General features: G+C 33.1%; 1 protein-coding gene across 2 annotated transcripts in view; it reads right to left on the reverse strand.

Annotated features, from left to right (window-relative positions):
* LOC136041060 (uncharacterized) overlaps positions 1-14,444 on the reverse strand; it is a 70,389-nt gene that overhangs the window by 26,486 nt on the left and 29,459 nt on the right. For both annotated transcript variants that reach the window (XM_065725603.1, XM_065725605.1), the window contains exon 2: positions 5,934-6,112. In XM_065725603.1, coding sequence (XP_065581675.1) covers positions 5,934-6,112 — 179 coding nt within the window. The remainder of the gene's footprint in view (positions 1-5,933; positions 6,113-14,444) is intronic.

Here is a 14,444-nt window from a genome sequence, read left to right on the forward strand (position 1 = left end):
ATTATACGAGAGCTTACAGCCTTACGATTCACAGACCTTTTTGAGCTTGTCGTCCTGCAGTATTCCCGACAAACACGTGCCATCACGAGCTATTGAGTAAAATGATAGACGCATTGCAGCTTGTTTGAACATGATACAAGCAATGATTTTAAACGTTAAATGGATGCATTTTTTCAAGGCCCTCGTCATTTTGAAGTACTATTATGCATAAGTTAAACTATTGTAAAGAAGGGTAAGGAGGCACATTAAGGAGGCTAGTCGAGCCTAACTTACGATGGCTTGGGAAATATATATATATATATATATATATATATATATATATATATATATATATATATATATATATATATATATATATATATATATATATATATATATATATTATATATATATATATATGTATATATATATATATATATATATATATATATATATATATATATATATATATATATATATATATATATATATATATATATATATATATATATATATATATATATATATATATATATATATATTATATATATATATATGTATATATATATATATATATATATATATATATATATATATATATATATATATATATATATATATATATATATATATATATATATATATTTCCCATGACAATAATAAGAAACGGGAAAAAAATACAAAGGAAACGTTTTCAAATGAAGATACATTGTAAAATTAAAACTGAAAACAAGCACAAATAATTGTACACCCTCCAGGCTTTAAGCCCCGAACCCACTCCTGGCTCTTCACATTACAGTTTCAACGTGTTACGTATATTGATAATACCCTCAATAAAGAATAAATCAATCTTTAAAACAAAGGCTTTTTTCTATTTTCATTTGAAAACATTTTTTGGTACTTGTTAATTATACTGAACACACCCAAGTTACACACCCAAGTTTTACTGTTTTAAAACATAGAGTTAAGAGAAAGAGTCAAACTTTAGCGTAAAGAGTGGGGCGTTGATGAGGAAGCAGTCACTTTCATATACGAAGTAATTTCTGTTCGTTTTAAATTTTAATGTCGCTCCTTACTTTCCGTTAAAAAAACTTTTTTATTTATTTATAATACTTTAGCAACAAATTATGGAAACTACATCAAAGAATTATGGAAAGCAGGCCACCCAGAACGTATTTTATTAAATACCTAACCTAACCACCTCTATATATTAAAATTTAATAAAATATGCCTGTATAGTAGTATATTTCACGAAAGAATAAGCTAATTATAACCAAATGCGACAGAAAAACCTGTTTACTCTGATCAAACAAAACAAACTTCTTGAGTGTTTTCTGGATAATTAACAAGTACACATTTTTTCTTATTTATTAACTTTCAAAAATATATATGAATTTATTCTTAAAAATTATTTATTTTTTCTAAAATATAAACTGGAAAATGGTGCCAAATAAAATGGTATATATTATCGACTGGCTTTTAAAAAATTGCTCTGGAGCAGTGATTTTTCAAAAAGACTTAGTAGTGTTTTATTAACCATGGAATTCTAAAGCGACCCGGCTCAATAGTAAACGAAACTCTAAAAAACGGAATTTCGATGCTAAAAGATATATCAAAAGAATCGAATTTTTATTCTGATTTTAAATATATAAGTTTCATCAAATTTAGGCTTTGTCATCAAAAGTTACGAGCCTGAGAATATTTGCCTTATTTTGGAAAATAGGGCGTAACACCCCCTAAAAGTCATAGGATCTTAACGAAAATTGCACCATCGCATTCAGCGTATCAGAGAACCCTGTAGAAAAAATTTCAAGGTCCAATCTACAAAAATGTGGAATTTCATATTTTTGCCAGAAGACAAATCACGGGTGCGTGTTTCTTTGTTTTTTTTGTTTTTTTGTTTTTTTTTCCCCAGGGGTCATCGTATCGACCAAGTGGTCCTAGAGTGTTGCAAGAGGGCTCATTCTAACGGAATAAAAAGTTCTAGTGCCCTTTTTAAGTGACCAAAAAAATTGGAGGGCACCTAGGCCCCCTCCCACGCTCATTTTTTCCCAAAGTCAACGGATCACAATTTTGAGATAGCCATTTTGTTCCGCATAGTCGAAAACCATAATAACTATGTCTTTGGGGATGACTTACCCCCCACAGTCCCTGGGGGAGGGGCTGCAAGTTACAAAGTTTGACCAATGTTTACATACAGTAATAGTTACTGGGAAGTGTACCGTCGTTATCAGGGGGATTTTTTTGGTTTGGGTGTGGGGTTCAGGGGAGGGGGCTATATGGGAGGATCTTTCCTTGGAGGAATATTTCATGGGGGAAGAGAAATTCAATGAAAAGGGCGCAGGACTTTCTAGCATTACTATAAAAAAAAAACAATGAAAATATAAACATGAAAAAGTTTTTTCAATTGAAAGTGAGGAGAAGCATAAAAACTTAAAACGAACAGAGATTATTACGCATATGAGGGGTTCTAAAAATACTTTAGCATAAAGAGCGAGGTATTTAGGAGGAGATAAATACTTCGCTCTTTATGCCAAAAATTTTTTAAGTAATTTCAACTATTTATTCTACGGCCTTTCTGATTCAGGGGTCATTCTTAAAGAATTGGGACAAAACAAGATTTAGTGTGAAGAGCAAGGTATTAACGAGGGGACCAACCCTCTCATATAAATAATCAAAAATATAAGAATATAAAAGTTTGTTACGTAAGTTAATTCTTAAGTTACGTATTTTTTTTTTAATAATAAAAACGTCCGTTAAAAAGTAAAAGATCTAGTTGCCTTTTTAAGTAACCGAAAAATTGGAGTGCAACTAGGCCTCCTTATTTCTCAAAATCGTCTGATCAAAACTAAGAGAAAGCCATTTAGCCAAAAAAAGAATTAATATGCAAATTTCATTTTAATAATTTATGTACGGAGAGCAAAAATCAGACATGCATTAATTCAAAAACTTTCGTAAGTTACGTATATTTTTTACTAATGAAATCGTTCGTAAAAATGTAAAAGTTCTAGTTGCCTTTTTAAGTAATCAAAAAATTGGAGGGCAACTAGGCCTCATCCCTCGCTCTTTTTTTCTCAAAATCTTCCGATTAAAACTATGTCAAAGACATTTAGCCAAAAAAAAAAAAATTAATATGCAAATTTCGTTTTAATTATTTATGTGAGGAGAGCCAAGGTAAAAACATGCATTAATTCAAAAACGTTGTGAAATTAAATAAAAAACAAGTGTTTTGAAATGAAAGTAAGGAGCAACATTAAAACTTAAAACGAACAGAAAGTACTCCGTATATGAAAGGGGCTTTTCCTCCTCGACACCCCGCTCCTTGCGCTAAAGTTTGATTCTTTCTCGCAACTCTACTTTTTAAAACAATAAAAAACTTTAGCGTAAGGAGCGGGGTGTCGAGGAGGAAAAGCCCCTTTCATATACGGAGTAATTTCTGTTCGTTTTAAGTTTTAATGTCGCTCCTTACTTTCATTTCAAAACACTTGTTTTTTTTATTTAATTATAAAAGAGGTGGTCTGGCTTGACGTTTATAGTTCTAAATTATTCGACATATTTTACATATCCCTTATAGATCCAGTACCTAAACTGACAGTGGGAACTGGGATTCAACTCACGTAATCTTGAATTCGAAGAGCTACGTTTTTTTTCCTAATGCAAAACTCACCACGTATTGCAAATTGGGAAAGAACACATAATTCTTCCTATTGAATCGGTTCTTTTTATCTACTGGACTGCAAATAGCAAAAGTAAAAACATGGAATTGGTTTTAAAAAAATTATGGAGAAATTAAAATATTTAAACGAAGCTGTTGTTCTGTTGTGATGCATAAAAACAGTTGTTCTGTTGTGATGCATTGTTGTGATGTTGTTCTGTTGTGATGTCAGCAAAACCAGAAAAACTCTTACTCTAAGACTTCAAGTAGGCTTTTATAGGCTATAAATGGCCTATTTGAGACGAAACTCAAATATGCAAATATACAACCTTGTTACAAGACTCGGATATAACATATAGCTATTGTAAGAACTACTTCGTCCATAGGTCGTGGAGAACAGATAAAACACATTAAAAAATTGAAATTTGCTATTTGTCACGTTGTATTTGACTCTGTGTTTCCGGGCATTCAGCAGCCAGGTTTGTGTACCCTTGGATCCCACTTTAGGTAGGAGCTTGTCAATTTCTATAATGCAAAGGCATCTAAAGTACAGATAGCAGCTTATTGATTCCAGCATCTTTTAAAAATCAATCAATGAAGTAGATGATACGATGGTATCCCATCCAGTGTCAGGTAGGGCCATCATCAAAACCTTTTACCAAAGACGAATGTTCACATCTTATGACACTACATTTTTGGACTTGGAAGAGGGAGGGGCTTAAGAAGCAATGCAACCAAAAAAGCTTGTCATCTATCTATTTATTCTATATATACTATTGACTTCTGTTTTTCTAGCGTAATAGTTTGAACTTGTAATGATTACTCTGGTGCCAGGTTTTCATGGAGTTACTTTCAGATTTTCTACTCTACTATCGGGTTTCCCTGAGAACCAAAACAAGTAATCGGCATCCCTGTTTTTGGATACCTTTAATTTACTTAGGTACCAAAATTAGCAAGCCGCTGCCCCAACTTTGAACCCAAGTGGTGCGACCCGGTTACCGAATCACCAGCTTCGATTTTGATGGAAAACCCTAGTTGTTGTTTTTTTTTTGTAATTTGTACAAAGAACATACGTTCCCTAGTCACTTAAAGACGATATTTTCAAAATGGAGTCACTAAGTTTTGAAGATATTGTCTGGTTATTGTATACATCAAATTGTCAACACGTCCTAGAAAACACGCATTCCGGTTGGAAAACCAAACTTTCCTATTGGTCCGTTTTTATTCAGCTTCTCTGGAAATATAATATTGACCTAGGCTACATATAAAAGAGCTTTCGGGTATTCCAGAGATTACTTATCCGACAAGCCCGAATCATTTTTGAACAGTCGGCTATGACTGGACGGCGAATATGATTGAGCTGCTTTCAAAAATTTTAAAGGCTATGATTGGCTCTCAAATAAAGAGCTTGACGAGACGTAAACAACGTCAGAGGTTAATTAAAACCGTCCGGATTAATTTCCAGGTAAGTTACATCTATGAGAGATAAAGTTAAATAAATGAGCATAAGTGACCTTATGCATAAACCAAAATTTCAGTTATTACAAAATTGGAAAAAATACACGGAATTATGCGCAGAGAAAAAAAAAGGAAAGTAATTGTGAAATATGTTCAGAAGTTTGTAAATAAGCTGTGTTTACAGTGGAGTACACGTTGTTATTGCGATTATTCGCCTAGTTACCAACAGCTTTCCAGTTGACAGGCTGCTGGATAAGTATTGGCCGTTGTTTTTATGGATTACATCCGGGGAAGTCAATATTAAGATAATAAGCCAGATAAAGGATTCTGGAAGGCACTATAAGATTCTAAAGCTGAACTCTATAAAAGCCAGATTACCCAAATAAAAGAAACTACTACTACTACAACTGCTAATAACTATCTGCAGCACCAAGCCGCCTGATGCCAACACAGCTGCGCACGCTCCTCCTCCAACCTAATCTTTTCAAGGCCTCCCTCTTTACACATTCCTAGGAAGTTCCCATTTCCTTTAAATGTTTATTTATGACATCCTCCCTCCCCAGATGAGGACAACCTACTTTCCGTGTAGCCCCAGACGGTTGGCCAAAAAGGACAATTTTCGGCAATCTGTCATCCTTCATCCGCAGAACGTGGCCTAGCCATCTCAACCTTTCTTTCACTATAGACCTAGAAAGCGGGATTGAACCACATTTTTCGTACAACCTACTGTTTGAAATACAGTCAGTCAGAAAATAGAGGTGAAATAAAATATCTTTATAAAGGTATGAAAACAGAGGCGATTATTTTTTGGGAATCGGGTTGGAAAAAACAGATGAAAAACCTGTTTGTGCTTTGGCCTGTCTTTGTTGCGATTTATCACCATATGTGCAACATGCACAAGTTTTCCAGCTCCTCCATTGTAGAGATAAGGTTTGACCATTGCACGGATAGCTTCATCTACTTCGGAATAATTCCTGGTTTTAGCTGCCATTTTCATAAGATCGACAAGTAGGCCTCCTCCTGAAATTTAAGGACCAATTATGGTGATGTGGGATTTACGCAGCTTCCGGGTTATTCTTTTTATACTGTTTCTGTTGTAGGGAGTAGGAAGGGTAGTGGAGTAGAAGGGGGGCCAGTAAGGAGATATTCTAAAGAGAATTTTTTTGTGAGACAGCAAAAAAAACAGCTAAGATGAGCGAAATTAGATAAGGATTGTTTGTCCATAAGTTATAGAAACAAAGAAATAATGGTAGATGATATAAGCCTAGCGTTTACAACATGGCGGGACAGAAAACAGAAAATAATATCCTGTTTATTCCTGATCAAAGAGTCAAATGAGAATGAAATAAAACAGAAAGTGAAATGATCATGAAATTATAATGCATGATCGTAATATTAAACTTTGCCTTAAAGAGGCTTAGTTAGACCGATCGGAAGGATTTTGGTATTAATAGCAGTTTAAGGAAAAGAAAAAGAAAAAGTTTTCAACGCAAAAACCATGAATTCCGATTAGTAGTTTACAATTAAGCGAAAAAATTATCAAGTCATCGTATCAAAATTTTGAGATAGCCATTTTGTTCAATTTAGTCTAAAATCTAATAACTATGTCTTTGGGGACGACTTAATCCCCCAGAGACCCTGGGGGAGGGGCTGCAAGTTACAAACTTTGACCATTATTTATATATGGTAATGGTTATTCTGAAGTATACAGACGTTTTCAGGGGGCCTTTTTCGCATTGGGGTTGGGATGGTTCGGAGGAGTTGGTTACGTAGGAGAATTTTTCAATGGAGGAATTTACCATGAGGGAGGGGAATTTCCATGAAGGGGGCACAGTATTTCCTAGCATTATTTAAAAAAAATATGAGAAAATAAAAAAAAATTTCACCTGGAAGTAATGAGTAGCATTAAAACTTAAAACGAACACAAGATATTACGTATATAAGAAGATTCTCCTCCACAATACCTTGTTCTTTACGATAAAGTATTTTTAGTAAATTCAATTATTTACTCTATGGCCTTTGTGATTCAGGGATCTTTCTTAAAGATTTGGGATAAAATTCAAGCTTTAGTGTAAAGAGCAAGGTATTGACGAGGGGGCAAACCCCCTTATATACGTAATAAAAATACACAAATATAGAAGTTCGTTACGTAAGTTAATTCGTAAGGTACGTATGTTTATTGCTTATGTTTATGTTTATAACAAAAACGTTCGAAACAAAAACACATATTGTTTGTGTTTATAACAAAAACGTTCGTACATAAAATAAAAAAATCTAATTGCATTTTCAAGTAGTGAAAAATTGGAGGGCAACCAGGCCTCCTCCCCCTCCCTGTTTTCTTATCAAAATCGTCCGATCAAAACTATTAGAAAGCCATTTAGCAAAAAAAAATTAATATGCAAATTTCGTTTTAATTATTCCTGTTCGGTGAGCCAAAATCAAAACATGCATTTATTCAAAAACGTTCAGAAACTAAATAAAAAAACACAAATTTTTTAACTGCAAGTAAGGAGCGACATTAAAACTTAAAACAAATCGAAATTATTCCGTATATGAAAGGGGTTGTCCCCTTCTCAACACCTCGCTCTTTACTACGCAAAGCTTTTTAATTATTTTAAAAAGTAGAGTTGTAAAAAATAGTCAAACTTCAGCCTAAGGAGTGGGTGTTGAGAAGGGGGAAATCCCTTTCATGTACGAAATAATTTCTCTTCGTTTTAAGTTTTAATGTCGCTCCTTACTTGCAGTTAAAAAAAAAACTTGTTGTTTATTTAATTACTGAGAGGCGGGACCAACACTCAGGTAAAAACATTGATATGTTGCAGTTTTGGTATAGCCAAATATAGCCAGTAGTTTATTTTTCTTTGTCCTGCAAAATTTCGAATTTTGGCTTTCGTGATATTCATTTGTGTAATCAAATTTGATCTTACTTTATTCGATTTTCGAAAAAATAGCAAATACTCTTACAGTTTTCGTCATTAAACTTTCTCAAAACCTTGGGTTAATATGATTAAAGAAAAAAAACTGCTTTCGAAATATAGAAATCAAAAGTATCGACACATCGGTTAATCAAAAAATAACCCAACATTGATCAGGACTTCAATAGACACAACCATGTTATATTTGAGACAGGAAAAATGATATTTATCAGCTGATTCCTGAAATCAGAGCTCCAGAGAAATTAATGGTACTACTCAGGGTCTTTAAAAGTACCAGCACGGCATAAAAAGTACAATCTCCCAAAACAATTATGTCCCTTTGAAAGAAACATAACAGTTTTTTTTTCTATTTTGTCCGTTTAACCTCTCAGGTGGTCTTATTATATTTCTCATCGTTTTGGCCAATTCTGTCTAAAATCATAGCATTGATTGTCTTTTCTAATCTTTTTCGTTTTCTTTTCTATTTTTTTTAATATTTTTTTTTCTTTTCCAATGTTTTACTCCGCACTGTGGACACCATTGGGACGGTTTGTTGCATTTGCTAATTGCTCATCACTCTGGCTTAGTTTTGGTGATTAATGAGTAGTGGGCTGCAGTTGGTTAATTACTGCGTTTTCTGTGTTTGTTTTTGGGTTTGTGTAGTTGTTTTTATCCCTGTATTCCTAGCCATAAAGCCTTGCAGGTGGATTATGATGCTGTCAAACGTTACACGCCTGAGAATATTTGCTTCACTTCGAAATATTGGTAAAACTCACCCAAAAATGCCGACCTTAATAAAAATCACATCATTAGATTTAGCAAAAAATTAGAACCCTGATCAATACCTTCATTGTTCACTTGTAGGGTGGTGAAGCGATTAGAAAGTTCAAGAACAAAAGACTAATAGCTTAAAACACTTCCCTCGAGCTCTGGAAGTTGTGTCAACCCCTGAGTTCTTGTTATTTGACATTTAAACTTTATTGAACAAAATGACTATCTCAAAATTATCTTTCTATTTATAAATATTGAATTATATTCAGGTATATCCATAAGTAGCTGGTTCTTTTCATTTAAAAAAGTTTTACATAAGTCAATAATTCCAGGACGAGAATTCTTACATCGATTTTAATATAATTTTTGCCAGTTAAGATGGATTTTTAGGGAATTTGAAGAAATTTATTTTAAATTTTTACTGAATAATATGCTAAGTAAATGCATCGATCTATGTCCTTGGAATAATTTAGTGCTTCTAACGTAGTATGCTTGAAATTTGGATATTAGCCAATTTTTTTTGTTTAGGTATTTCAGCCTGGTTGACTCTTCGACAGAATCTTAAGATATAAAGATATAAAGATATATAATCTTAAGATATATCTTAAGATAATCTTGAAATAATCAACATAGGTAGTTAAGGTTTTTCTTTTATACCGAGGAAGCAACGAAATCAAGCTAGTGATAAAAATAAAATAATCAGATATAAAGAAAGGAGTTTTTCATTATTAAGGATATATTGTCGATCTTTTTATTATTAATGAGAGTTCGAAACTTGTAATATTATCTTTAGGAACAAAAAAAAAGATTACGCAATAAGGCTTATTGAAAAGGTGAATGAACTATTCTAGAAATTGGGCTTTGAAAAAATATTGATTATATGGAAGAAGCCAGTAATTGGCAGAACATACGTATCGAAAATGTTTCTTCTCCTATAAATAGCTCAATCTCCTGTGAAAAGAACTCAGTCGCAAAGATCTTACCTAGTTTCATCTTAGAAAAAAGAAACGCTCAAAAAATAGTTGTTTTTTTTCCTAGATGGACCGTAAACTAAATAAGATATACTACATTATACAACATACACTATTCTTTTTTTATTTCTCAAAGTATCAAATTATGAAAATTCAAATTTCAAATTCGGAAATTCAAATTCTGAAGAGCCGTAAGCACCACGAAGAGAGCTTGTGGACTTCCCCTGACGAAAAAGTTCGTATATTTTAAATTTCTTTAAAAAAAGAAGAAAAATATATCTTTCTTGCTTTTTCAAGACATTTCTCCCTGATTTTGGCTCCTTAAAACATAATAATTCTGCTTGCATAACTAATATCACTTATCCCTATTTATGGAGGAACTCTTACATTTATGGTTTTGTCGAATTCAAACAGTTCGTGGTAACAAACTGTACTAAGGAACGACCCGGCTTAATAGTAAACGAAACTCTAAAAACCGGAATTTTGATGCTAAAAGATACATCAAAAGAATCGAATTTTCTTGCTTATTTTAAAGATATAAGTTTCATCAAATTTAGTCTTGGTCATCAAAAGTTAAGAGCCTGAGAAAATTTGCCTTATTTTGGAAAATAGGGGGAAACACCCCCTTAAATTCCCCCCCCCCAAAATCACACCATCGCATTCAGCGTCTCAGAGAACCCTATAGCAAAAATTCCAAGCTCCTATCTACAAAAATGTGGAATTTCGTATTTTTTGCCAGAAGACAGTTTTGTTTTTGTTTTTTTCCCAGAGGTCATCGTATCGACAAAGCAGTCCTAGAATTTCGAAAGAGGGCTAATTCTAAGGGAAATGAAAAGTTCTAGTGCCCTTTTTAAGTGACCAAAAAGTTGGAGGGCACCTAGGCCCCCTCCCACGTTCATGTTTTCCCAAAGTCAACGGATCAAAATTTCTAGATAGCTATTTTGTTCGGCATAGTCGAAAACCTTAATAACTATGTCTTTGGGGATGACTTACTCCCCCACAGTCCCTGGGGGAAAGGGACTACAAGTTACAAACTTTGACCAGTGTTTACATACAGTAATGACTATTGGGAAGTGTACAGAAGTTTTCAGGGGAATTTTTTTGGTTTGGGGTGGGGTTGAGGGGAGGAGGCTATATGGGAGGATCTTTCTTTAGAGGAATATGCCATGGAGAAAGAGAAATTCAATGAAAGGGGCGCGGGATTTTCTAGCATTACTATAAAAAAAAAAACAATGAAAAAATAAACATGAAAGAGTTTTTTCAGTTGAAAGTAAGGAGTAGCATTAAACTTAAAATAAACAAAGATTATTACGCATTTGAAGGGTTTAAAAATACTTTTGCATAAAGAGCGATGCATTTAGGAAGAGATAAATACCTCGCTCTTTATGCTAAAGTATTTTTAGTAATTTCAACTATTTATTCTACGGCCTTTCTGATTCAGGGGTCATTCTTAAGGAATTGGGACAAAATTAAGATTTAGTGTAAAGAGCAAGGTATTAACGAGGGGACAAACCCCCTCATTTACATAATAGTTAAATAATAATATAAAAGTATGTTACGTAAGTTAATTCTTAAGTTACGTATATTTTTTACTAATAAAAATGTTCGTTAAAAGTTAAAAGTTCTAGTTACCTTTTTAAGTAACCGACAAATTGGAGGGCAGCTAGGCCTCCTTCCCCACGTCTTATTTCTCAAAACCGTCTGATCAAAACTAAGAGAAAGCCATCTAGCCAAAAAAAGAATTTATGTATAAATTCCAGTTTAATAATTTATGTGCGGAGAGTCAAAATCAAACATGCATTAATTCAAAAACGTTCAGAAATTAAATAAAAAAACTAGTTTTTTTTAACTGATAGTAAGGAGCGACATTAAATCTTAAAATGAACAGAAATTACTCTGTATATGAAATGGGTTGTCACCTCAGCAATCCCTCGCTCTTTACGCTAAAGTTTGACTCTTTGCCACAATTCTACTTTTTAAAACAATTAAAACTATTTAAAAAACTAGACTAGTTCTCATTTCTTATATATATTTAAGACCAATAAGCTAGGATTTGCCTTGGGACAAAGGTAGAGGGGGGCTTTGGTAATTAACCCAAGAATGAGCGGCCTTAAACCGCATTTTTTGTGGAATTTCTGGGCATTACTTAATCAAATTATAAAACTTTTGTGTTTCACAACCTCTCCTCCTGGAAACGGAAGTAATTTTTTATTTATCGGTTATATAATAGACACTCGGTAAGAGAAGTCCGATTAATGCTAATGAAATGAAACAAAAAATTATGAATATATAATAGTTAGGATCAAATTTGGCCTTTATATTTTCACATTAGTGGGGCTTGGGGATAAAGCATAGCATATATTAAATGCGTAAGCTAACCATTGCTGTATTAAATATATGCTATGATTTACCCCCCCCCCTCCCTAATGTGCAAATATATAGCCCAAACTTTTGATAAAGCTGATGAAATAAAACAAACCGGTTATTATACCATCTGATCTTCGCCATCCCAATGATCGACAGCATAAAGAATTTACTTGATCAGTTTCTTGTGTCGAAATTTTATAGTGTCTATTATATAACCGATAAGTACCGTAATTTTTTCACCTGCGGTTTTTATGGTGTATATACTTTATCACTATTTAATCTTCAGCTACAATTTAAGAAAAAATATTTGGAAATGATACCTTCTTAGGCATTATTACTATTAGCATGATAATTACTAATAGCTTAACGCTTTAAACATATGCATGTTTAACATTTAGGGTGTTCTTTGGTCTTTTATGAGAGAACCTCCTGTCCCTAAAAAAAATACAGTTATTAAATTAAATTAGTTATTAAATTAAATGGTTCCACCAAAAAGGAACTGGAAGATTCATCACAATTTGATCTTGAGTGATTATTTAACATGAGATTATTTAATCATTCGTATTTAAAGAGAATATATATTTGACTACTTAGTTTCGTCAAAACTTTATTTGCCTCTTCAGGAAAACACCCGAGCTAAAAAGCCAGAAATCATTAAGCCAAATAATCAATTTTTGAAAGGTTCAACTGTGTAGGTCGGTTCAGCCTGTGTAGGTTGAAATCTCAGTGCTAAATCTAGAGGTTGTTTTCAGGGTTGTCAACTGGACATATTTCTTTGTGTCGGGACACAATGACAAAATAGGGCGAATAAGGGACATATTTTAGAAATTTGGAACATTAAAAGGGACACCTTTTGCAGATTTATGACATAAAACAAAATATTTCCATACTGGATATAGATTCTTCTAAAAAAAAAAAAAAAAAAAAAAAAAAAAAAAAAAAAAAAAAAAAAAAAAAAAAAAAAAAAAAAAAAGTCACTAGCACCACGGTAGAGTTAAAACTGCTTATTTAGGTCCAAATCTACTTAACTATTCACTTTTTGTTAATATTTACGCTTAAAACTGTATTTTTCAGAATTGCTTTCTTTTTCCGAAAAAAATATCTGCTAATATTCTTGAAATTCTTTGCAAGTTTCTATTCTTTCATCTATAAATCATAATATTTCTCGTTGCTTATACACTACAGTCAAAATAATAGGAAAGCATGCCCTGTTTTTGTATTAAATAAAAAAAATTTCTGGACGGTCTTTAATTAATGCATGTTTTGATCTTGGCTCTCTGCACATATATGCTTCAAACGAAATTTGAATATTTATTTTTTATTTTTTTTGGCTAAATGGCTTTCTCATAGTTTTAATTGGAAGATTTTTGAGAAAAAAGGAGCGAGGGAGGAAGCCTAGCTGTCCAACAATTTTTGATTACTTAAAAATGCAACTAGAACTTTTAATTTTTTAAGAATATTTTCATTAGTAAAAAATGTACGTAATTTACGAATAAACTTACGTAACGAACTTCTATATTCGTATATTTTTATTGCGTATATGAGGGGGTTCACCCCTCGTCGATACCTCGCTAATTTACACTAAAGCTTAAATTCTGTCCCAATTCCTTAAGGATGACCCTTGAATCACAAAGGCCGTAGAATAAATAGTTGAAATTACTAAAAGTACTTTAGCATAAAGAACAAGGTATTACGAGGAGGTAAATCTCTCATATGCGTAATAATTTCTGCTTGTTTTAAGTTTTAATGCTGCTCCTCACTTTCAGTAGAAAAATCTATTCATATTTATTTTTTCATTGTTTTTTTAAATAATGCTAAAAAAAATCCCGCGCCCCCTTCATTGTAAGTCTCTTCCCCATTGAGAAGTTTTTCCATGTAAAGATCCTCCCACGTAACCCCCCACCTCAACTCTCCCTCCCAAGCCAAAAAAAAATCCCCCTGAAAGCGTCCGCACACTTCCCAGTAACCACTGCTATAAATGTAAGCACAGGTCAAAGTTTGTAACTTGCAACCCCTCGCGCGAGAACTGCGGGGGAGTAAGTTGTTCTCAAAGACATAGTTATTAGGGTTTTCGACTATGGTGAATAAAATGGCTATCTCAGAATTAGGATCTGATGACTTTGGGGGGAAAATGAGCGTGGGAGGGGGCCTAGGTGCCCTTTAATTTCTCGGTCACTTATAAAGGGCACTAGAACTTTTCAATTTCCATTAGAATAAGCCCTCTCGTGACATTCTAGGACCGCTGGGTCGATACGATCACCCCTGGAGAAAAAAAAACAAAAAAAAACAAATAAACACGAATCTGTGATTTGTCTTCTGGCAAAAAAT

Source organism: Artemia franciscana, chromosome 21 (assembly GCF_032884065.1).
Source record: "Artemia franciscana chromosome 21, ASM3288406v1, whole genome shotgun sequence".
Classification (NCBI taxonomy): domain Eukaryota; kingdom Metazoa; phylum Arthropoda; class Branchiopoda; order Anostraca; family Artemiidae; genus Artemia; species Artemia franciscana.